This window comes from Artemia sp. Qi Xiang Cuo, chromosome 3, assembly GCF_049724085.1.
Source record: "Artemia sp. Qi Xiang Cuo chromosome 3, ASM4972408v1, whole genome shotgun sequence".
NCBI lineage: Eukaryota > Metazoa > Arthropoda > Branchiopoda > Anostraca > Artemiidae > Artemia > Artemia sp. Qi Xiang Cuo.
Window position 1 is genome coordinate 7,690,857 of NC_142796.1, and position 25,389 is coordinate 7,716,245.

At 34.4% G+C, this 25,389-nt stretch overlaps 3 protein-coding genes across 3 annotated transcripts in view; 1 reads left to right on the top strand and 2 right to left on the bottom strand.

Annotated features, from left to right (window-relative positions):
- LOC148953711 (unconventional myosin-XV-like) overlaps positions 1–25,389 on the top strand; it is a 548,203-nt gene that overhangs the window by 380,597 nt on the left and 142,217 nt on the right. Inside the window, exon 40 of the mRNA XM_089108456.1 lies at positions 3,802–3,914. Coding sequence (XP_088964582.1) covers positions 3,802–3,914 — 113 coding nt within the window. The remainder of the gene's footprint in view (positions 1–3,801; positions 3,915–25,389) is intronic.
- Positions 8,487–14,062, bottom strand: LOC148953713 (mannan endo-1,4-beta-mannosidase-like). Its single transcript, XM_089108454.1, has 2 exons — positions 12,190–14,062; positions 8,487–9,350 (listed from the first exon to the last, which is right to left on the bottom strand). Exons 1-2 carry the CDS (start codon positions 12,812–12,814, stop codon positions 8,812–8,814), a joined length of 1,164 nt encoding a protein of 387 aa, XP_088964580.1. The 5' UTR covers positions 12,815–14,062; the 3' UTR covers positions 8,487–8,811.
- On the bottom strand, positions 16,239–19,139 carry LOC148953714 (mannan endo-1,4-beta-mannosidase-like). Its single transcript, XM_089108453.1, has 2 exons — positions 18,515–19,139; positions 16,239–17,124 (listed from the first exon to the last, which is right to left on the bottom strand). The coding sequence occupies exons 1-2, from the start codon at positions 19,137–19,139 to the stop codon at positions 16,586–16,588; spliced, it is 1,164 nt and encodes a 387-aa protein (XP_088964579.1). The 3' UTR covers positions 16,239–16,585.

Here is a 25,389-nt window from a genome sequence, read left to right on the forward strand (position 1 = left end):
CAGAAGGCTTTATGTTTTTACAGTTAAAGAAGGGGGCAGTATCCAAATTTTGTTTGTAGTGAAACTATTTGTCTTGACTAATCTTGAAAAAAACTAATAAATTAAACTGAATATTTGATGCATAATGATATTAATTGCTAAAATCTTATCAGTTCAAAATTTTACTGTAATTTTAATATTTATTTTCAATATTAAGTACAAAAGAAACCATTTGTAATATAATTCGTTTTCAGTAAAGCCCCAGTGACGCAGCATGTTTTAGGCTTCTGCAGGGAAACAATACCCAAAATCTTGTTTGTAGTTATTTTTATTCGACTCAAACTTGATTTGCATATTCAATTTAAGTTTCACTCGTTTTAAGATTTATTTATTCATTTACATTAATATATATTGTATGTTTTTTCGCATTGATTGTTATTTAATTTCTGTTCGTTTTAAGTTCCATTTATACTTTAATAGCAAAATATTTGTTTTCGTTTTAAGCTTGATTTTCATAATCAATCTAAGCATTACTCGTTTTAAGATATATTTATTCATTTATATTATTACTTGTTGTTTGTTTTTCGCTATGATTATTTATTTAATTTCTGTTTATGTTGGGTTTCATTTATTCTTTGATAGTAATTTCTGGTCGTTTTGTTTTTGTTATTTTACAAGCGATTATTTCAAAATAGCATAAGTTTAAAAAGTAAATTACAATTCATTGAAAAACAATATTTTCTGAAGGTTTTTTTATATTAATTTTTGTTAGTTTTTGATTTCAAAAAGTTTCAAGTTTTTATGGCATGGGTGAGGGGGTACTTACGGTCAGATGATTCTTGAAATTAAAAAATGGATTAAGAACTTTCAATTGAATCTGAATGTGGCTTTTTTCAAAGTCTCTACGATTTCTTCTTTCATAGATAGCCTTATATATGAACAACACATAACATGCGTAACATATGGAAAGAGATTGCCACAAACGAATAAATTAAAAAAATAGCTCCACTAGGGGAGTTTAGACTATTTCACTTGCGTACACAAAGGGATCACGACTGTTTAGAATTCAAATTATAAGGATATTGGGTGACAAGTAAATTCTATATGTTCTCAATAGTATGTATTTTAACCTTATAATTAGATATTTCTAATAGCTGTACTATTTGTTCTTCTCAAACCGAACACCTTCTCGAACAATAAAAAATATTCAAGATAATTTATTCCCTAGGGCATAACTTACAACGCCTACCCCCGGGCCCTGGTGGGCTGTGTCGACACGGGAGTTTTTTGTTATCAGAACTTTGAACTATTTTAACAAAATGTCTATCTCAAAATTTTTAACTGATGCATTTAGGGCGTGGAGGAGGGGGGGGGGGCTAGTCACCCTCCAATCTCTTTTGACTCTTAAAAAGTGAACAAGAACTTTCAATTTTCAGTCAAAAACCTCTCCAAAGTTTATACGAGCATCCCTTCCATAAAAAATAATAGGAAGGATTCGGAGGATTCTTAAATTACAACTCTTGCCCTTAGGGCTGTGGGGGAGTTGTCATCCTCAAATACTTAATTTCCAGAACTTAAAGTACGTTAAATAAAATAGCTCTGTCTCAAAATTTTGATTGCATATGTTTGGGGAAAATGTGAGTGTGAGAGGGGGGTTAGTTGCCCTCAAATCACTTTTGACTATTAAAAAGGGCACTAGCCCTTTGAATTTCCAATCGAATGAGCCTTTTTTGAAGTTTCTATGACACCGTCTTCTATAAAAAACTTACATGCCCCCAGGGCATAACTTACAAACCTTGCCCTGAGGGTTGTGGGGGATTGTCCTCCCTCAAAAATATATATTTTCTATCTGGAAATCAACTACGCTGAACAAAATAGCTATCTAAAAATTTGGATTGCATGTGTTTGGGGGAATGATGGGCGTGGGGGGGGGGGCTAGTTGCCCTCCAATCACTTTCGACTATTAAAAAGGGCACTGTTCCTTTGAATTTTCAATCGAATGAGCCTTTTTTGAAGTTTCTACGACAACGCCTTCTATAATATCCTTATATGCCCCCAGGTCATATCTTAAAACCCTTGCCCTGAAGGTTGTGGGGGAGTGTTCGCCTCAAAAAAATATTTTCTATCTGGAAATCAACGACGCTCAACAAAATGGCTATCTCAAATTTTTGATTGGATGTGTTGGGGGTATTGAGGGGCGTGGGGGGGGGCTAGTTGCCCTCCAATCACTTCCAACTATTGAAAAGGGCACTATCCCTTTGAATTTCCAATTGAATGAGCTTTTTTTGAAGTTTCTACAACAACTCCTTCTATAAAATCCTTATATGCCCCCAGGTCATATCTTAAAACCCTTGCCCTGAAGGTTATGGGGGAGTGTCCTCCTCAAAAACATATTTTCTATCTGGAAATCAACTATGCTGAACAAAATGGCTATCTCAAAATTTTGATTGGATGTGTTTGGGGAAATGATGGGCGTCGGGGGGGGGGGAGCTATTTGCACTCCAATCACTTTCGACTATTAAAAAGGGCACTAGCCCTTTAATTTCCAATCGAATGAGACTGTTTTGAAGTTTCTACGACAATGCCTTCTGTATGCCCTTATATGCCCTGTATGTATGCCCTGTATACCTTATATGCCCCCAGGGCATAACTTACTACCCTTGCCCTGATGGCTATGGGGGAGTGTCCTCCTCAAAAACATATTTTCTAGGTGGAAATCAACTACGCGGAACAAAATGGATATCTCAAAACTTTGGTGGGATGGGTTTGGGGAAATGATGGGCGTGGGGGGGGGGGCTAGTTGCACTCCAATGAATTTCGACTATTAAAAGGGGCACTAGAACTCTCGATTTCCAATCGAATGAGCCCGCTTTGAAGCTTCTACGACGACCCCTTCCATATGAAGTGCCTCTGGAAAAAAAAAATAATAATAAAACATTGGAGCCGTATGGCCTTTACTATAGGCAACGCTACAGCGTTGCCTCTGATTTACGGTTTCAAAGATTTTAATTTTCTAAAAAAAATGAAAAGTCAATCTTTTCCAAAAAAAAAAGAATAGATATTATGAACCAAAGACAAATAGATATGTTGACAGGGGTACCAACTGAAAGGGTGGCTGGGAGATTTTGAAAAGTTCTTTTTTGGTGCCTTTTTAAACAAAACTTCCCTTGAACTCCCCCCCCCCCAGATTTTGAAAAATCGCTTTTTTTTAGTATCTTGACGAAAAAAAAACTACGAAGATTCTTGCTCCATCCTACATTTCCGTGAATTGGCACTCCCTTATGTCAAAGGTTATTAAAAGGAGTGGAAACAAATAGTTGGTCATTAAAGATTAATTTTATAGAAATTAATGAATAATTAAGAACAATTGAAAACAATGATGACTAAGAACGTCACGATAAATGACTACTGAGAAGACTTTATAGTTGATATAGAAAAAGCTTCCATATAAAATTCTCCCTGTTTATTCTCCAAATGTACTATTCAATTTATGGTTTATACCATACCATTTATTTATGTTTATTTTACCTTGATAACAGTTACTTATGTAGAAATTATGGTTTATTAAAATTGCGATTATTGTTTATTTTGTTTAGTCCTTATTTACTGGAGGGGCCAACTAAGGGGGGGGGAATTGCATTCTTATCTTTTGAAAAAAAATTCTTCGGTAAAAAACTTACCCTTTAAGTTTCTTTTGCCTTAAACTTACATTAATTTTCTGTTTTATAAAATTGATATTCACTGTTTTAAGAAAAATAGGGCTTTTCATGCGAGTTATGCCCTTTTGTCTGCTTGATCTTATACAAGCTTTCTTTACCTTAGGGTGGCCGTCAGAGTTCAGATGTTCAGCTCCTAGGAGTCAGTCATTCTGGCCTCCGACTTGTTAAAAGGGAATCTATGCCCGAAGATAGGCTCGCTCTCTTAGACACTATCAGGTATTTATATTTTTATATTATTTTATTATATCTTATTATATACTATCTTATTATTATGGTTTCTGCCCCCCTCCCCCTGAAAATCTCCAGATTCCCCCCGTAAAAAATTTTACCTGGAAAATATTTCCCAAATGTAAAATTGAGCAGCCAAGGGGAAAATAAGATAAATAAACATAAAAAGGGATTTGGGAATATTCCAAAATACGTGTAGAATATATGATATAGAATCAAGCAGTTCGTGGTAACCAACTATGAGTAAGGAGCGACTCTGGCCAATAGTAGCTGAAACTTTAAAAAAAGAATTTTTTTTAAAAATTAACATATAACAAATTTACTTTTCGTGTTGATTTTGTTACCCATCAAACGTTACGAGCCTGAAGAAATTTGCCTGATCATCAAGAGGGTGGAAACATCGCCAAGAAGCCAATTGATCTTGTCGAAAATCACAACATTAGACTCTGCATATCAGACCCCTACTGTGGAGATTTCAAGGTCCTACCTATGTGGAATTTTATATTTTTTCCAAGAAGAAAGATAACAAATTTATGTTTATTTGTCGGTGTTCTTTTTCCCAAGGGTGATCGTATCTAGCCAATAGTTCTAGAAAATCGGGAGAGGGCTCGCAGAAAATCAGTTATAATATTTGGTGAAGGGTAAATAATCGGGTTGGAAAAATATTGGAATACTGTATATATTGTAGCCTCTAATATCAACTAAAATGGCAAATTTTTTCTAAATTTATTAAATATCCTTTACTTTACTCTTTAGGTATCCTTAAATCATTGTATATTTTAGCAATAATTAACTAATATTCTAGCGCCTTGAAACAATTGAAATCAAGCAGCGCGTTCCAGGGGCGGATCCAGGATTTCTTTAGGGGGGAGGGGCGCAAAATAGGTTGATCCGATAAAAAAAATTTTAGGGGAGGGGCACAGAATAGGTTGATCCTATAAACTTGCGTTAGGAGCAAGTTTAATTAATGCAAACTTGGGTTAATTAAGTCGATTACACAACTTTAGACTACGCTAAGGGGGGGGGGTATCCCCCTGGACCCACCACTGGCGCGTTCTTATACATCTTAAGTAAAGATTGATCCGTGCCAATAGTAACTAAAACTCCAAATATTGTATTCTAACTAAAATCAAGAAGTTAAGGCACAAACTTTAAGCAAAGCAAAATTAAGTATAAATAAAGAAAGATTATTTAAAGAAAAAATATATATAAAGGAAAAATAGGTGAAGAAAAGCATAAAACAATAACTGAGACCTCCCCCCTCTTACAAATAAGAAGAAAAAGATAAGAACCTATGATAAATAGCCTATTGTTTTCTTAAACATTTACATTAGTTTAAAAGATAACAGACAGAAAAATTACCATTTGTCTCTTCATTTTAGTAAATTAAAATTGTCATAAGGCGTTTATGCGGAAGTAACGACTTGAACAAAACTATTGTTTTGTTTTAATTGGTGCATAATAAAGGAAGTACTAAAAAGAAATTATTTATTGTCCTACTATTTATGAAGTACAAAACGTTGATGCTAGTTAAAGCCGCTCCTATATCCGGTTGAGTAATTTCTTACCTTTGCTAAATCAATTTGAGTTGTAACTTATTCAGTTGTCGATTTGGTTTGTCTAATCACTGAATAACACAACAATTTTGGATTTTTTTTTTTTTACTACGGAATGTAAGCTGAGAGTAAGTTGTTTCTTTTTTTTAATCGCTTAAATAGAGGCTATGGTAAATTTTTCGAGGTACTTTCCAATTATATGGGCCTTTACATCTACTGCTAAAGAAGTCAAACGGGATATGCTACAGTCAAACGGGAGAGACAGATACCGACCCGGTACTAAAACCGTTCTGGGCGCATAATTGTAACCACAGTTTATATAATTATCCATTATGATCTTTCCCTATCTCACGCATTATAAAAACCCGGACCGAGGGGCGAGTGATCCAGAGAACGTTTTTGCAGATATAAACATAAGCGGCATTAGATCTTTTCACGGGTAGACAAAGAATAATCACCTACGGAACAAGTACTGACAAAACCACTTGGCCGGCTCAACCAATAAGTGAAGAAATAAGTGGGAGGAGCTTTTTGTTCGCACCGAGAATGAAGAGCCAGAAATCATCTGCGGTAAACTTACTGGGTAATTATATAAACTGTGATTGTAACATATAATTCTTCTAATTTTGTTAATAAACTATTATAACCGGGTATCTGTCTCTGGTTAGGTGAGCAGGATATAGAAAGGCCCGGTTAGGTTAGGTTACGTACTTAATATATGCACTACTTTACCCCCCCCCCCTAATATGCTAATATATAGCCCAAATTTGTTTACAAACTATTATATATTCATCCTATTTTATTTCATTAACATTAACCAAACTTGACTTTTTAGAAAGGTCCATATAATTGGAAAGTACCTTTTTCGATTAACTCACTAATGAGATAGCTGAGAAATAAACATACCTTTAGAATCAGAATTTCACCCTCAATTCAAATATAATACTCATTTGCATAGGATATGAATTTTAATCCCCCCCCCCCCTAATGTACACATATATACCCTGAATTGTGTATATGCAACGAATTTTCCATTATTTTGACACACTGTTAAATCAGTTTGAAGAAATGAGTGACTTTCGGAGAATTCAGCGCATATATACAAATCAGAGTATATATTTGCTCATTGAGGGAGTAAAGTTCATTTCTGACGCAAATGAATTGATATTTAGATTCAGGATGAACTTCTGACTCTAAACATATGTCTATTTCTTAGCATTCTCATTAGTGAGTTAATTAGAAAATTTACCGAGGCTACTGATGAGATTAATAGTGACTAAATAAAAAAGTGACTAAAACACTTTCTCTGTTTTGACTATGAAATAGGATGAGCCATGCACATACCTAGGATTTTTTTGGGGACCTCCTCCTCCCCCCCCCCCCCGCCATAAAAAATATTTGGTATGCAATGTCGAGTTAAGGACCAGTGGACATTTCTAGATGATTTTTTTGTGTTCTGGCGCTTATATAGGATATAAAACCGAAAAAAAATTACGGTAAACCCAGACTGAAAAAAACAGAAATAAGTGTGGCAATGCCGCTCTCAGTAAAATTTGTTTCTTGCATTTTATGAAAAATAAATTTTATTTATCTTTAGGGAGTGTCCCAAGGCCTCCCTGGATGTGTCCCTGCGGTGATTCATTTTTTATATGTGATTGAGTAATTCCTTACTTTCGGTATATCAATTTATGCTTACTTTCGGTATATCAATTTCAACTTGTTCAATTATTGTCTTTTAATTAGTTCAATTGTGTTTTAATTCATTTAATTAGTTCAATTAGTTGGTTTGATTTATTTACTGCTGAATGACCCTGGAAGTTTTTTATTGATTACGGAAGTCAAGGCCATGTTCAGTATTTTGGTTGGAGGTGGGGATTTGCGAAAAAAAAACTTTACAAAATGCACCAAATTTGTTTATATGCATTTTTAATGCTTTTTCCCGAGTTGTGTGAAAATTCTGAAGGGGGGGGGGGTTCTAACTTAGTTCCACCGTCCCCCTGCATATGGCCTTGATGGAAGTTAATAATAAAATATTTTATCTCGTAGGTTTTTTTGGTACGCTGAACTAAAGGTAACTGATGAGTTTAATAGTAATTTCTAAAAAAAAAATTAGCTTTTTTCTTTTTTTTATTAAAAAAAAGGATTCATGTTCAGTTTAAGTGTTTGTTTACCTTTTTTTTATCACTTCCATTTTTAATTTATAAAGTCTTCATTTATTTAATTAGTGAAAAAGCGCAAAAATTTAGTTTTTTTTTGTTAGAGAAATTGGAGGAAATAAGTCATTGCGGAGCAACAGTGCTGCTTTTGTAACTGCAGTTTTGATTGTATCATGATTGGTCTTGTAAAAGCTGTAATTAAATCTCAATCAAGCGTTGTGGCAAGTAAGAATTAACTGTCCAAGTTGGGTTTTCTCGGTATTCAGACAAAGTCCATAGTTCACATTTAGCAAAATCCTGCTAGAAAGGCTTTGGCAATTTTTATTTTGCAATCAAAATCTACAGAAATACGCCAGAGTTTAAACAAAACTTCACAGTTGAATAATGCTGGCGTTTAAAATTTTCGTAACCAAATTGCTGGTTCACTTGGTGTAACTTAGCAAAATCTGTTGAAACCTCTTAAAAATATTTATCCCTCCTTTTGCTTTTTTCTATATTCCCTTTTCCTTTTTTTATTTCTTGTAAAAGTCTTTTCCTTCTTTAAATTTAAGTACAACGTATAATTTTATATAATAGCTTATAATTCGTTGAGCTTTATCACAGATATAAATCTAAAATCTAACCAGTAAATGGAACAATCCTTCACTGGCGGATCCAGGAGGTGGACCCCCCCCCAAAAAAAAAAAAATTCTGGCGTCCTCATTTTTTTTCCGTTTTTCACTCTGTTTTAAAACTAAATTTGTCAAATTGGTCAATTATTGGTGCTATAGTCACATTACCCCCTCCAAGATTTTTCTTATTGACACCCTTGTCACATTGCCCCCCCCCACCCCAAGATTTTCCTCTAGATCCGCCCCTGTCATCCTTAAATCTGTAGCAAGACAACTTACCAAACTTGCAATAAATAACAAAGAAATGTTTTTCATAAATTTCCAATCGTTTTTATTAAATCACCTCCCGAAAACATTGCTGCCGTATTAAACCAGTTCCTGCCGAAGGGTTAGCGCAATTTTTATTTCTGCTATTAGTGTTTTCCATAACTCATCTGGCAATAAATGATATTTGAATTCTTTCTAGCAAATTTTTCTAGCAAAAAATTAGTACTCAAATGGCTGGCCCAGTTGGCGTAATTTAGCCCAATCTGGCAGCAATAATTGAACCTGCAATAGACATTTATCCCCCTATATTCACTTTTATTATTCCTTCTTTTTTGTCATAAACCTTTCCTTCAGTGAATCTCTTTATCAGACTCTCTGCCACTTGTCTATCCTTCTTCTCGGCATCACGAACATCCAGAACAGCTATGCCGCAATAGCCGTTTTTGTAAGCAAAGTCTAGCAAACTTGACGGATCCTCCCCAGGTGGTAAATTCAAGGGCATAAAATAGCTGAACATAATCGGCTTTGGATATTTAAAATCATCAGCGTGATTATTTTTCAAATTTATTGGCAAATAATACGACTCTGGACTGTCTTTTGGCCCCCAAGGTTTCTCTCGAATTGCTAGGAAATCTAAATATCCCTTTTCACGTCCTCCTGCCTTGAGTAGTAGTTCATCAGAGTAGATATCCTTTGTATTTTTGTGTTTTTCTGTATTTCTGTTCACCGTTGCTGCTGATCGGGCTAGGACACTGACAAGAGCCCCTGGATCGGTTCTGTGAATAGCGTCAGCGAGCATGTTGATATACCTTAGAATGACTTCAAGAGTGTATCCTGGAAAATAAATATTTGACTATACTTTTTACTGTCATTTACTGCTTTTATTGATAATTTTCTGTAAACAAAAAATTAAAATATGACAAAACTTTACAGAAGTATTCTGAGATAAGACAGACTTAAAAATCTGCCTTAGTTGTTGTAATAAGAGTTTTAAGGATCTTACGGACTTTACACCTTAGGAACCTCGTCTTGCTTTTGTGTGTGTTTCTGTTTACTGTCGCTGTTAGTGGGGTTATAACAATGGCAAGAGCCCTTAAATTTGTTTTGTGAAGAGTGTCAGCAAGCATTTGATGTACCTTAGAATGACTTCAAAAGTATATCCTAGAAAAAACATATTTGACTGTACTTTTTAGTGTCATTTACCGCTTTTACTGCTAATGTTTTGTTGGCAAAAATGAAAAATATGATGAAACTTCATAGAAGTATTCTGAGATAAGATAGACTCAAAACTCTGCCTTAATTGTTGTAATAAGGGTTTAAGGGTCTTGAGGATTTGACACCTCAGGAACCTTAGACAAAAAATGCAGACCAGATCTCGTCTATTTTTTTCTGGTTCCTGTTGCTGTTATCGGGGCTAGGCTTAAAAAACTTAACTTTTGTGCCAGGGACCGGCCTCAAAATCGACTGCATGGTTTTCCTCCCCTAAAACTGGCAGATTGACATTTCTGGCCACAAAAACAACCTAAATGAGTCACAACTTTATGGAAAAATTGGTATTTTTCCTAGGGTGGTTATATCGAACCTATGGTGACGCCATGTCATCAAGAAGAGGCTCACACTGTCTGCGGTTAGAAAAAAGCGACAATGAGAATCAATTTAAACGAAACCGATTATGTATATATATATATATATATATATATATATATATATATATATATATATATATATATATATATATATATACATATATATACATATATATATATATATATATATATATATATATATATATATATATATATATATATATATATATATATATATATATATATATATATATATATATATATATATATATATATATATATATATATATATATATATATACATACATATATATATATATATATATACATATTACCGATTATGTGTTTTTAGAGAAGCCTGTACATTCTTTTCTTCAATTCTGAGTATTCATGGCCCCTTTCGTGCTTCGAAGGGTTGCCCACTTTTACGAATTGTGTGCACCAGATTGCGCGCGATACGTGTTTGCACCATGTTGTCTAGAGATCGCAATTCCTTGACCTCTTTTATGGATATATATCTTGGTAAAAACAAAAGAAGTCATTTTCCAGCAAAATTGGGCTTTTCCTCTTTTTTTTTCTAGCATCCAGGTTTTGCCGGAGATGTCATAAGTAATCGATTTTTTCCAAATTAAGGGATTTACATGTTCATATGAGTTTCCTGCTTTCGCACAAAGTCATTTTGTACGAATGATTCAAATGGATTTTTTTCGTTTTCATTATATTTTCTGTTAACTGGCTGCTTTTAAAGACGTTTAAAGCGTCTTTTGGTCAATAATACAACTAGTAAAATAAAAAAATAGTCAATGTTTTTGAGATTTCAGGATGGACACGTTTTTGTTAAAAATGACACATTTCTAGACACTCAGGGGACACATTCATGTACTAAAGAGTTGGCAACCCTGTACTACCTGTCCATTGCTCGTTGGAGTCTGTTTTGTATTATGAACCTTCTTTGTCTAGTAGATACCTACATAAGTGAAGACTCTGCTATTAAGTTTTTCTAGGAAAAATGTATTTTGCATAACACCCAAAAAATGGAGTGCATAACACCCCAAAATATATCTCAAAATTTTAATTCTCACAAAAAATCAAGAATAAAACGATCAGTTTTTACTAAAGCACTAGATTTTCAAAATTCTACAAATTTAGAGAAATATTACAAGTCACAAAACGATCTCACAAAACGATCAGTTTTTACTAAAGCACTAGCTTTTCAAAATTCTACAAATTTAGAGAAATCTTATGAGTCAGTTTACTTGAACTAAAATTGTAGCTATAGGTTCCGTAAACTACGAAGCAATAACTTTGTTTATTTTTAGTTTCATTTTTGCCCATTACTTTCATCAGAAAAGCGCTGTTTTTCTTTATCTAATTTTTGTTAGATTTTAGATTTTAAAAACTTACTCAATCAACTTTACACAAAGATTTTTGTTTCATGGCGACGACACTAAAGAAGTCATACGGGTTCCTATTAAAATAGGGCTGGATACAAACATAGATTTTTTTACTTAAAATCCCTCTTTAGCTCTCCCTAAAAAATTAGGAATTTTTTTCCAACTGAGAGTGGCCATGAGATGATAAATAGGTTAAATATTTGGTATTTATGTACAACGGAAGTGGTCCATGCATTACCGATATCAACGATCTTTAGCGGTGGTGTATATCAGTGGTGGATATGGAGCAAAACCTTGGGGGAGGCCCAATGTGACATGGGCGCCAATGAGCAAAATCTTGGGGGGGGGGGGTGGACCTAATGTGGCAAGAATGCCAATAATTGACCAAACTGACAAATTTATTCTAAAAAAAAAGAGTAAAAAACACGACAGCAAAAACATGGAATGAGGGCGCCAGAAAAACCTTGTGGTCCGGGGGTCCCCCCCTGCCCCCCTGGATCCGCTACTGGTCTACATACAACTGGAAAGGTCCGAGTATTCTTTGAAATGATCGAAAAACTTCCCGGACAAGGCTCAAAATTTAGGGTGGGAGGTGGGGACAAAAAATCTACAAGTGGCCCTGCTCCCCCACTGTCCCCCTGCTAACACTACTTATGTTAATATAAGTAATAACGAAGCAGAAGAAAAACTAACCTTCGTTAGGGTACTGCACATGGCCTCTGTATACTCCAACGCCTTTAACATCTGCCACATGAATTGTAAACCAATTCAATCCAAGAAAATCCACTTTAAAAGGACCCTCTCTTATTCCATGAATGTCCATGTTAAACTCTGGCTCACCAAATACGCAATAAGCCAGCAAGGCTGGGTGTCCTGAAAGCTCTTTTACAATGGGTATCAGGCAGTTGTCGATGTAACTTTGTACCTTGTCAGGGTAGAGAGCGTTCATTGTCAATCTGTTTTCTTTAAACGCAAATGTTGATAAGAGAATATGTACAAAAATATTTCGCTCTTTTGCTTCATCAAGATATTTCCTCAAATCACTTGGCAGTGTTTTTTCTTTGTCTGTGCCAACGACATAATTGTGCTCATCAAAAACTGGTGTGATTTTCGCAAGTTTGTGAACATCGATGATGACTAAGTTTCCACCAGCACTCTGTATACCATCCAGTTCTTCAACAAGTTCATCTCTTGTGTGTTTGAAGCGATCGTTCCCAAAGTAATTACCCCTGTTATCAAACGGCCAGGACCCGCAAAAGAATACTTGTTGCCCGTTGTAAAAAAACTTTTTATTTTTGATAACAACTCTTTCGTTCATTTCTTTAATATTAGAAATACAGCTCAATACTAAACACCAGTTTTATTTTTGTTCATGTTTTAGATAAAAGTTGTGTATTCAAGAGATAATCTTTTTCCTCTGGTTTTTCATAAATATTATCTAACATTGAAACATATTGACTGCTTAAAATTCTTTGATAGTTAATTTTAGTAGAATTTGATGGTACAAAGATAATATTTGTTTCTACTTAATAGATTAGAATTGAAGACACAAATTAAATAAAATGAGGATTTGAGACCATCTTAAAATATTTGAATAGTAAAGACATGATGATAATATCACCAATTTATTAGAGCCAGCAAAGTTATATGGGAGTTATTTTTTAAGTATATTAGGATAATCTTAAGGAATATTGAGTTAAGAATCAAGCAGAATATTTTTTTTTACCTCTATGGACTTGATGTCCATAGATGTAAAAAATATGACTTGATTTCTCTTAGGATCGCTTTTTGTTTGGGTCTTTTAAATATTTTTTTTTGTTCTTTATTTTGAGTGTGTGTGTGCTGAGTCTGTGAAAGGTTGAAATGCATTATATTGAAAATGCTTTTCTTCTCCCTTTTTTTAGTATTTGTGCCATTTCTGTTTTCCCCCTTTTTTTTTCCTGGCCATAGAACCTTACGGGGGATTCTATGTTGAAGCGTTTTTGTCGTAAATTAATTGGCCGAATAAATTGATTGATTGATTGTCCCCTGAGTGTTTATATTATATGGTTCTCTTTGCGCTTTGACTCCCAGGCCTCAGATATGGTCTCTTTTTAATCTTATATGTTGTTTGGAGATTGATCTTTTCGTCTTTGTTTTGGTTGTTGTTTTTTACAACTTTTTTTTTGCAATATTGTATGTTTTTGCTCCCCCTTCTATCCCTGGCCATGGAGCCTTTCGAGGGAGAATAAGAGTATTGTGATTTTAAAATGTAGCCTACTTAAGGTGAATAATAAATTATCTCTCTCTCTCTTTCTAATTATTAAAATAGTTGAATATTATATAAATGTGCGCCAATAATAACTAGACTTCGGGTGCTAAGGCCCCGTGGGGTGATGCAGCAACAGTAACCCACGGGTCACAGCGCATGCAACTATATCTCATGGGTAATCAGTATTTTGTAGTCAAGATACTGTGGTTTTTAGCTAACAGACTAGAATTGAAAACACAAATTAAATAAAATGAGAATTTAAGCAGATCATCGTAAAAAAATTGAATAGTAGATATTTTTTTTGGTTATTTTTACAGTTATTATGCATATATTATATATTTATTTATTTTTATTTTGTATTTATATTAAATATTTGTATTTTATATTAATATTATTTGATTTTTATTTTATTATATTTTTATTCTTATATATTATATTTTTAGTTCTTATACATAGTTATGTTTTATGTATATTAGGACGATCTTAAGACAATATATGTTTACAATTATTAAAATAATTAAATATTATATATATGGGTGCCAAAATAATAATGCCAATAATAACTAGACTTCTGGTGCTAAGGCCGCGTGGGGTATTGCAGCAACAGTAACCCATGGGTCACGCTTGCGCAACAACGCATGCAACTGTATCTCCCGGGTAATAAATTTTTATCACGCTTGTAGATTCGTTATGATTATTGTAAGCTACTATTTTTAAGGTCAACGTGTATTTAGAAAACTTCTGAAATAAGCTTTGTGTGTGTGAAGCTATTATCAGACTCTGTATTCCCATTGTTTTCGTTTTTACCTGTGGTAAGACTGTGTACTATTCCCTGCGGTCAAATAACGTCTGGGAAACAGTTTATTGTGTAAACTTTTATTTCATAACGTACAGGCTCATATCCAGATATAAAAGAGTACATGTCTTCTTGCTTACTTTTCATAGTATTAAAAGTCTAAAGTATAATAAACGTCAAAATCAAAAGTTTTTGTAACAATAAAAAAATTGGTTTTTTTTTCGGAATAAGGATTTCCAGTATTATTTCCAAAAAATGTATGATATTTGCAGAAATTTCAATTGGATTGTCAAAGAGATAATGTGAAGTTCAATCAGTTTTCAAAGTTCCTTAATTTCTAAAATTTACTGTTTTATTATAATAATAAAATAATAAAAAATAATCAGGATTTCCAGTATTATTTCCAAAAAATGTATGATATTTTCGGAAATTTTTCTTGGATTGTCAAAGAGATAATATGAAGTTCTATCAGTTTTCAAAGTTTCTTGATTTCTAAAAACTTATCCTTGGAAGCTAGATCATTTTACTTAGATAAAATGTAGGGAATTCGCAGAATTAAAGCTTCAAATAAAAGAATTTATAGAACAATTTCCTCTGTTCAATTTTCTGTGTAACTTTCTCTGTTCTTCAGTAGAAGTTTTCTATAATCCAGCTGGCCAAATTTTTTTGCTATATTAACTAGGATTTTCTTGTACCTCAGATATGCACGGCTACTCTTACCTCTGAAATATTATATTTACAAGGAATATGGACATAATTTTATTATACTCAATGTTGCCATTGAATTTACACTAAGCTTAGAATAGTAATTAATTCTACACAAATCTTATAAACATGAGCGTAGGGGGGGGGCCGCTGCCCCACCTAGACCTTCAAATTTGCATTAGATATGGCTGAAAAAGCAGATGGTTTGGAAAAACCAGTTGATAAAACTCCATCACACTATCGACTGCCCCCCCCCCCCTAGACAATATGCTGCCAAATGCTGCCTACGCCCTTGCTTACACACACAATGCTCCAGACTTACTCTGCACTACTCTGAGTAATTTTCTCGATCCAGATGACTGACAAATAACCGATCATAAGATTAACTAGGGAGTTAATTATCTTAATTTGAGCTTTGAATTACACCATCTATACATTTCTATTCTAAATAGAAATTACACCATCTATTCTACCATCTATTCTAGAAATTACACATCTATTACACCATCTATTCTATACATAGCGATACATTTCTAGTGCGCATGTCTGCCTGCAAATTTTGCAGGCAGACATGGAACCCGGAGTTAGACACTGATTTTCAAAAAGGGATTTTCGGAATTGAAGAAAAAAACAAATAGTAAAGCTAAAGCGCATCAAGTCTCTATTCTTTACTCTGTCTCCAATGTCCCAAGACCCAACAATTCTTGGAATGAAGAAAGTTTCGCAGTCGAAATTATGTGGATCCACTTTTCTGGGGGAAGTTGTTCAGAACATACGACAAAAAAAAATGGATGTTTTAAACACACCTGAGTGTTTAAACTACCATCATGCATGGAAAGACATATTTGATGATATTAAAAATAAAATAAGAAAAACAGGTTGATTCAATATATTGCTTAGGAGAAAGATGGATATGCAAATCTTAGTTTAAGTAATGTATTTATTTTAAGTAATATATATATATATATATATATATATATATATATATATATATATATATATATATATATATATATATTTATGTACTTTAAAATTGCTATGGCATAGTTTCTATCTGTTACCAGAAATTACCAACAGCTCTAAAATGTTCAGCCTAGGAACAAACACTGGAAGGTCTCCCCCCCCCCCAAGCCTGAGTTTTCTGAATCTCTTGAAATTTCTTATACAGGTAATGAATTTATTATAGTCCTCCTCCCTCCTGAAAAAAAAATCTGAGTGTGTGCCTCGTTCAGCCAACACGTTGCAAATTTGATTTGTTCAAAATCTAATGCGAGTTAAATGAGGTTATGCGGGTGTAACCCAAAGTCATGTCTGGAACACAACCAAACCATACACACTTATTCACAAATTTTAACTTCAATAACGCCGTCTTTTTTATCATAATTCTTGCACATTTTGAACCTTCTCATCAAATCTTGTGCTCGTTCTCTGCCTTTTTTGGCAGGGTCACGGCCATCCGTAACCGCAATCCCATGATATCCATTTTTATACGCAGTTTCAAACAAGGTCAAGGGCTCAACTCCAGGAGGCATATTTACTGGAGCGAAATAGCCAATCATAAGTGGCTTCGGATTATGAAAGTCACCAGCGTGATTGTTGATCAAGTTGATTGGCAAGTTGTACGAACTGGGGTCATCTTTTGGTCCCCATGGTTTTTCTTTGGGAGCCAAGAAATCTAAATATCCCTTTTCACGTCCTCCTGCTTTTAGTAATAATTCATCGGCATATATATCTTTTGTATTCTTGTATTTTTCTTCGTTCCTGTTGATAGTAACGGCTGACCGTGGAATTACACTAACAAGAGCTCCTGGATCTGTCTGATGAATTGCGTCAGCAAGCATGTTGATGTACCTTAAAATGACTTGAAGATTGCAACCTGGAAAAGAAATAGATACATTGTATACAAAATATTGTAGCAAAATTATGGCTCAAATGCGCTTATAAATGTATGATAGTGGCCAATTCTGATTCTCAATGGTTGTGGTGGTAACTGCAACCTGGTAAAGAATACGTGACCCATAGGAAGTAAAATGTAGAAATTAAGATTTGGGAAAAAGTGTCTAGTGGGTGCCGTTTAAAATTGAGAAAAGTAAAGTGTAGGGATTTAAAGCCCTTCCTTTTCTCGATTCTGAGCATATATTTGTGCTCTTTTTTTTTACTATGAACCAAATTAGTAATCTTTAGAAAACTTTGAAAGTAAATATCAAAAATTTCATCACGAACGAATAAATTGTGTTAGTCGGGTGTTTCATCTAGGCAAAAACTATGATTTCCCAAAAAGATGGTGAATCAAATGCTCAACTATTAGGATTGTCATGTCTAGAAACCCTTACTGCCTAACTTTAGCTACTTGGCATCGCGATTTGAGAACCCCCTTCCCTCTTATTTTTCGATTAATATCCTGCACTAATAGTACAGGATACTTTTAAGAGTGGAAACTGGTGCTAGGGTTAGAAAATGACAAGCCACCGACGCCATCTAGCGTCTGGTGATTTGGCTTGGCGCGAGACTAGTGCATACCTGATCTTTCAGGCATCTGTAGGAGAGGGTAAGTAAAATTGAATTCTATTACTAGTAGGCTTAAAAGCTTGAAGTTAACTAGCCTATTTGACGTTCCAAGGTTTTTCCAAGCAAACATAGGCCTGCTTTGTGCGGACATGCTTTTAATAATTTTTGGAGACATAAAATATAGATAATTAAAAACTTACTGGTAAATTTCAGTTGCAACTCTTTCGATATTGCAGATTAATTAATTACAGAATTTTTTGAAAATGTGTACTTTTTAATGAAGTCGGGAGACACTGCACTTTTGGTTGCACTAAGTTTTAATATCGATCTTTTAATGTTAAACCATCCAACCCAACCCCATGTTCCTGGATATTTTGTGGTAACCCTAGAGTAGTGGTTCCCAAACAATTTTGGGCCATAGGTATTTCTAAAGTCCTGATGACCCCTCATGAAAACCAAATTTTGTTACTCAAAATTTTACGTATATTGAGTTGAAGGAAGCTTAATTGGTCATTAGCTTGGTATCTTTTTACGGTTCGTCTTCTATACATATTCTATGCTAATTAAAGATAATGTCTTAAGACAACAGATATTACACAATATATGATGTCATTGCAGCAGTATCACATATCTTTTTTGCTTTTTAAATGCATGTGAATGCGATCCCATTCTTATGGGTTTTGTCATGCCCCACCGGTGGTACCTACCCCCCAAGTTGGGAATCACGGCCCTAGAGAATACAAGCTATGCTTCCTTACCTTCATTTGGATATTGGGCATGACCTCTATATCCTCCACCTCCTTTTATGTCTGCCACATGGATTGTGAACCAACTGGACCCAAGAAAATCTACCTTAAATGGACCCTCTCTTATTCCATGAATGTCCATGTTAAACTCAGGCTCGTTATATACACAGTAGGCTAGCAATGCTGGATGTCCAGAAAGCTCTTTGACAATGGGTATCAAGCAATTATCAATATAGCTTTGGACCTTGTCTGGGTAGAGGGCATTTGTAAGTAGTGTATTCTCTTTAAAAGCAAAAGAAGTTAGCAGAAGGTGCACAAAGATGTTGCGTCTTTTAGCTTCGTCAAGGTATTTTCTTAGATCGCTTGGTAATGTGTTGTCCTTGTCCGTGTCCGTGACATAATTATCCTCGTTAAAAAGGGGTGTAAATTTGGAAGACTGATGGACATCAATAAGAACCAAGTTCCCGCCAGCAGTTTGTAGGCCATCTAACTCCTCAATAAGCTCATCTCGTGTGTGTTTGAACCGGTTGTTTCCAAAATAATCGCCTTTGCTGTCAAATGGCCATGTACCGCTGAAGAAAATGCGCTGTCCGTTAAAAAAGAAGCTTTTTTCTTTAATGACAACGCGATTTTCCATCCTTTCACTTCAAGAAACAAATATAGTACTGACAGCTCTTTTATCATTTCTTAAACTTCGGTTAGACGTTGATAACCAGGTTGTTTACTTTAAAGATTGGTTTCTAAGATTTTATTTATATATTTGATTAAATTGGTAATTTTTAGTTCATAGGTTAGCCTACCTCCTCGCCGTATTAATTTCTATCTTGTTACAAAGTCAATACTAACTGTCCCCCCCTCAGAATTTCATGGAATGCTAAAGTTTCCGAGGAAAAAATAGTAGACCACACCTTTCGCGAAGACAATTTTAAATGACACTTTTTGGTACTATTGTAAAATTCCCATGAAATAAAAACCCGGTAAGTAAAATTTGTAAAATAAGATAAAATTGGTAAAAATAAGGTTCTCCCTAGGAAATATAGGGTAAAATTGCTGTTTAGAGTTGCTCTGTAGCTAGAAAACCAGTGGAGCATTTTTTTTTGTATTTTATTTTGTCAGCTTTTAATGCAAATGTTTAAAGATTTTGATTTTACTAGGCTTAAAAATTGAATACCCCTTCTCTGTTTTGAAAACCAATAGGTAGAAATTTTCTTAATGTAAATGAATTCAAGTTTTGTTAAAATACTATAGTAGAAATGCCCCTATTGATCCCACCGGGGCTCCTTATATGGGCATGGAATCCTCAGGGAGAATGATTGCGTAATCGGTCGATGACCTCTTTTTCCAAGTTCGATTTATTTGTTGTTGTTTTGGTCAAGTGCATGCTCGGTGCGACTGTTATGATCCAGATATAGGAAACAATATTTGTTGTTGTTGTTGTTTTGGCCAAGTGCATGGAAACAAAAGGAACACGCTGAAATTACGTTTAGGGGTTATTTGAGTGAAACCGTTTTAGACATTTTAGGGAATTTTTTCGGTGAAACAGGTAGAGGCATTTTAAAAGATGATTTTAGTAGATGTTTTAGAAGAGGTTTTGAGTGTGGTCGTTATAATACACAAGTTCTATTTGAACAGTTTCGTGAGGTCCTCTACCACAGCCCCAAAGGACTCCAATCCCCTACCCCAACCCCAAAGGACCCCGATCCCCCTACCCCAACCCCGAAGGAACCCCCCGGCCCCCAAAGGTTCCCCCAGGGCTCCCAAAGGGTCCCCCGGGCTCCTCAAAGGCCCTCCCGGGTCCCCAAAGAACCACCCGGCCCTCAAGGGCCCCCGGACCCCCTAATGCCTCCCCCGGGCCCCCAAAGAGTCCCCTCCCCATTTTAATACTTTTTTAAGGCTTTATTATATCTTTTCAGAACAAGTTATTTTCTTAATGTCCATCCTAAACCCATTTTCCAACTTGAAGCATCCATCCTTTTCACCCACAACTTTACTTTACAGCTTTTTGGATACCTCAACAACAAGAAATAGTTTTCAAAAGACATTTCAGAGCAACTTCTTTTCTTAATATTCCCTTCTAAACCCATTTTCCAACTTGAAGTACCTGGCCTTTTCACCCACAACTTTACTTTACAGCTTTTTGGATACCTCAACACCAAGAAATACCTTTCAAAAGGCATTTCAGAGCAAGTTCCTTTCTTAATGTCCCTCCTAAACCTATTTTACAAGTTGAAGTAACCATCTTTTTCACCCACAACTATACTTTACAGCTTTTTGAATACCTCAACACCAAGAAATACTTTTCAAAAGAAATTTCAGAGCAAGTTACTTTCTTAATGTCCATCCTAAACTCATTTTACAACTTGAAGTATCCATCCTTTTCTCCCACAACTTTACTTTACAGCTTTTTGGATACCTCAACACCAAGAAATACCTTTCAAAAGACATTTCAGAACAAGTTCTTTTCTTAATATCCTTTCTAAACTCATTTTACAAGTTGAAGCATCCATCCTTTTCACCCACAACTTTCTATACTGCATTTTTGGATACCTCAACACCAAGCAATACTTTTTAAAGGGCATTTCAGAACAAGTTCCTTTCTTAATGTCCCTTCTAAACCCATTTTACAAGTTGAAGCATCAATCCTTTTCACTCCCAAACTTTACTTTACAGCTTTTTGAATGCCTCAACACCATGATATACCTTTCAAAAGGCATTTCAGAGCAATTTTTTCTTAATGTCCCTTCTAAACCAATTTTACAAGTTGAAGCATCAATACTTTTCACCCACAACTTTACATTACAGCTTTTTGGATACCTCAACACCAAGAAGGCCCTCGGACCCCCTAATGCCTCCCCCCGGTGCCCCAAAGAGTCCCCTCCCCATTTTTAATACTTTTTTAAGGCTTTATTATATCTTTTCAGAACAAGTTATTTTCTTAATGTCCATCCTAAACCCATTTTACAAGTTGAAGCATCCATCCTTTTCACCCACAACTTTACTTTACAGCTTTTTGGATACCTCAACACCAAGAAATACTTTTCAAAAGACATTTCAGAGCAACTTCTTTTCTTAATGTTCCCTTCTAAACCCATTTTCCAACTTGAAGTACCTGTCCTTTTCACCAACAACTTTACTTTACAGCTTTTTGGATACCTCAACACCAAGAAGTACCTTTCAAAAGACATTTCAGAGCAAGTTCCTTTCTTAATGCCCCTCCTAAACCTATTTTACAAGTTGAAGTACCCATCTTTTTCACCCACAACTATAAAAAGTTAGGTGAATGATTAGGTTAGGTTAGACTAGATTAAGTTAGGTTAGGTTAAGTTAGGTTAGGCTAGATTAGCCTACGTACACGCGCGTACGTAGGCTAACCTAGCCTAACCGATCTTAACTAATCTAGCCTAACTTAATCTAGTCTAACCTAACCTAATCATTCACCTAACTTTTGCCTGTCTCTCACCTAACCTAACCTAAGTGAAGCGTACGTAGGATAACCTAACTTAACCTAACCTACTCTAACCTAATATAATCTAGCCTAACCTAACCTTACCCTACGCGCCGGAAACGGCTAGTTTAAATTATACTGAGCGCTCATGATAAGTTAACCTAACCTAACTTAAACAAGGAGAAATGTTTCTATTTATTTATTAATATTTATTTATACCCAACCTATTGTTTTGGAGATTAGATGAACGAGTTTGAATGATTTTCTTTAATAGTAGAACTAGTCACTCATTTTCTAATTTAAAAATTTGAATGGTAAATCCATAAGACAAAGGAGGTAAAATTTAAAAATAGAACAGAACTTTAAATTTTTCATCTCTTTGAGAAAAAAAAACAGAACTGAAGTGGAACCTTTTTATTTTCCTTGAAAAATTATAATAGAACTTGAACATTTTGTGCTTCATTGAGTAAATGTGTTTGTAAGTTTGTGTGTGCATGTAAATGTGTTTGTGTGTGAGTAAGTTTTTGTGTGTGTGTGTAAGTTTTATTTTTTGTGTGGAAGTTTTTGTGTGTTTTTTATTTTTTTTGTGTGTATGTAAATTTGTATGTGTGTGTAAGTTTTTGTGTATGTGTAAGTTTTTATGTGTGTCTAAGTTTTTGTGTGTGCGCATTTTGAAGTTGGAAAATATTTATATTATTTGGAAAAATAGAAATGATCAATAACTAATTTCTTTTTCATTGAGAAAATTCAGAATAGAACTTGAACTTTTCTTCACTTCGTTGAGAAAATTAAACATTTAACTAAAACTTTTTATCTTCCGGTAAAATATTCACTAGTAGACTATAGCTTTTTCTATCTACTAAGAAAAAATTTAGAGTTTGTAAAATTGGTTTAAGAAGGATATTAAGAAATAAACTTGTTCTGAAAGCATATAATAAAGTCTTTTGAAAAGTATTGCATGATCTCGGGGTGTGCAAAAAGTCGTAAAGTAAAGTTGTAGTGAAGAAGATAACTACTTCAACTTGTAAAAATGGTTTAAGAAGGACATTAAGAAAAAAACTTGTTCTGAAAAGATATAATAAAGCCTTTTGGAAAGTATTGCTTGATGTTTGGGTGTTTAAAAAAGTCGTAAAGTACAGTTGTGGAGAAAAAGATAAGTAATTCCACTAGTAAATTGGTTTAAGAAGAAGATTACGTGAAGAACTTGTTCTGAAAAGATATAATAAAGCCTTTTGAAAAGTATTGCTTGATGTTGGGTTATTCGAAAAGCCTTATAGTAAAGTTTTGGGGGAAAAGATGAGTACTTCAACTTTCAAAATTGGTTTAGGAAGGACATTACGTAAAGAGCTTGTTCTGAAAGGGCATAATAAAGCCTTTTGAAAAGTATTTCTTGATGTTGGGGTATGCAAAAAGTCGTAAAGTAAAGTTGTGGTGTAAAGGATAAGTACTTCAACTTTAAAAATTGGTTTAGGATGGACATTAAGAAAAGAACTGGTTCTGAAATGCCCTTTGAAAAGTATTGCTTGGAGTTGAGGTATCCAAAAAAGCTGTAAAGTAAAGTTGTGGGTGAAACGGATGGGTACTTCAAGTTCGAAAATGGGTTTTTTAGGGACATTAAAAAAAGAACTTGCTCTAAAATGCCTTTTGAAAGGTATTTCTTGGTGTTGAGGTATCCAAAAAGCTGTAAAATAAAGTTGTGGTGAAAAAGATAAGTACTTCAACTTGTAAAATTGGTTTAGGAAGGAGATTAAGAAAGTAACTTGCTCTGAAATGTATTTTGAAAAGTATTGCTTCTTGATGTTTGGGTGTACAAAAAGTCGTAAAGTAAAGTTGTGGGGGAAAAGATAAGTACTTTAACTTGTAAATGGGTTTAGGAAGAAAATTAGGTGAAGAACTTGTTCTGAAAAGATATAATAAAGCCTTTGAAAAGTATTGCTTCATGTTGGGTTATTCGAAAAGCCTTATAGTAAAGTTGTGGGGGAAAAGATGAGTACTTCAACTTGTAAAATTGGTTTAGGAAGGACATTACGTAAAGAACTTGTTCTGAAAGGGCATAATAAAGCCTTTTGAAAAGTATTGCTTGATGTTGGGGTATACAAAATTCGTAAAGTAAAGTTGTGGTGAAAAAGATAAGTACTTCAACTTGTAAAATTGGTTTAGGAAGGACATTAAGAAAAGAACTTGTTCTGGAATGACTTTGAAAAGTATTGCTTGGAGTTGAGGTATCCAAAAAATCGGTAAAGTAAAGTTGTGGGTGAAAAGGATGAATGCTTCAACTTGGAAAATGGGTTTATAAGGGACATTAAGAAAAGAACTTGCTCTGAAATGCCTTTTGAAAGGTTTTTCTTGGTGTTGAGGTATCCAAAAAGCTGTAAAGTAAAGTTGTGGTGAAAAGGATGAGTACTTCAACTTGTAAAATTGGTTTAGGAAGGACATTAAGAAAGTAACTTTCTCTGAAATGTCTTTTGAAAAGTATTGCTTGGTGATGAGGTATCCAAAAAGCTGTAAAGTTGTGGGTGACACGGATGGGTACTTCAACTTGGAAAATGGGTTTAGAAGGGACATTAAGAAATGAAATTGCTCTGAAATGCCTTTTGAAAAGTATTTCTTGGTGTTGAGGTATCCAAAAAGCTGTAATGTATAGTTGTGGGTGAAAAGGATGGATGCTTCAACTTTTAAAATGAGTTTAGAAGGGATATTAAGAAAGGAAATTGCTCTGAAATGCTTTTTGAAAGGTATTTCTTGGTGTTGAGGTATCCAAAAAGCTGTAAAGTAAAGTTGTGGGTGAAACGGATGTGTACTTCAAGTTGTAAAATGGGTTTAGAAGGGACATTAAGAAAGGAACTTACTCTGAAATGGCTTTTGAAAAGTATTTCATGATGTTGAGTTATACAAAAAGCTGTAAAGTAAAGTTGTGGGTAAAAAGGATGAATGCTCCAACTTGTAAAATGGGTTTAGAAGGAACATTAAGAAAGGAAATTGCTCTGAAATGCCTTTTTGAAAAGTATTTCTTGGTGTTGAGGTATCCAAAAAGCTGTAAAGTAAAGTTGTGTTGAAAAAGATAAGTACTTCAACTTGTAAAATTGGTTTAGGAAGGACATTAAGAAAAAAAATTGCTCTGAAATGCCTTTGAAAAGTATTTCTTGGTGTTGAGGTATCCAAAAAACTGTAATGTAAAGTTGTGGTTGAAATGGATGGGTACTTCAAGTTGTAAAATGGGTTTATGAGGGACATTAAGAAAGGAACTTGCTCTGAAATTCCTTTTGAAAGGTATTTCTTGGTGTTGAGGTATCCAAAAAGCTGTAAAGTAAACTATGTATTTATAAACTATATAAACTACATTGTATAAACTATATATTTAATATACCTATGTAAATCTGTGTCCATATTTCAGAGCCATGCTTAAAAAATTTCATTATCGGGCCTTCCAAACTTTTTCATG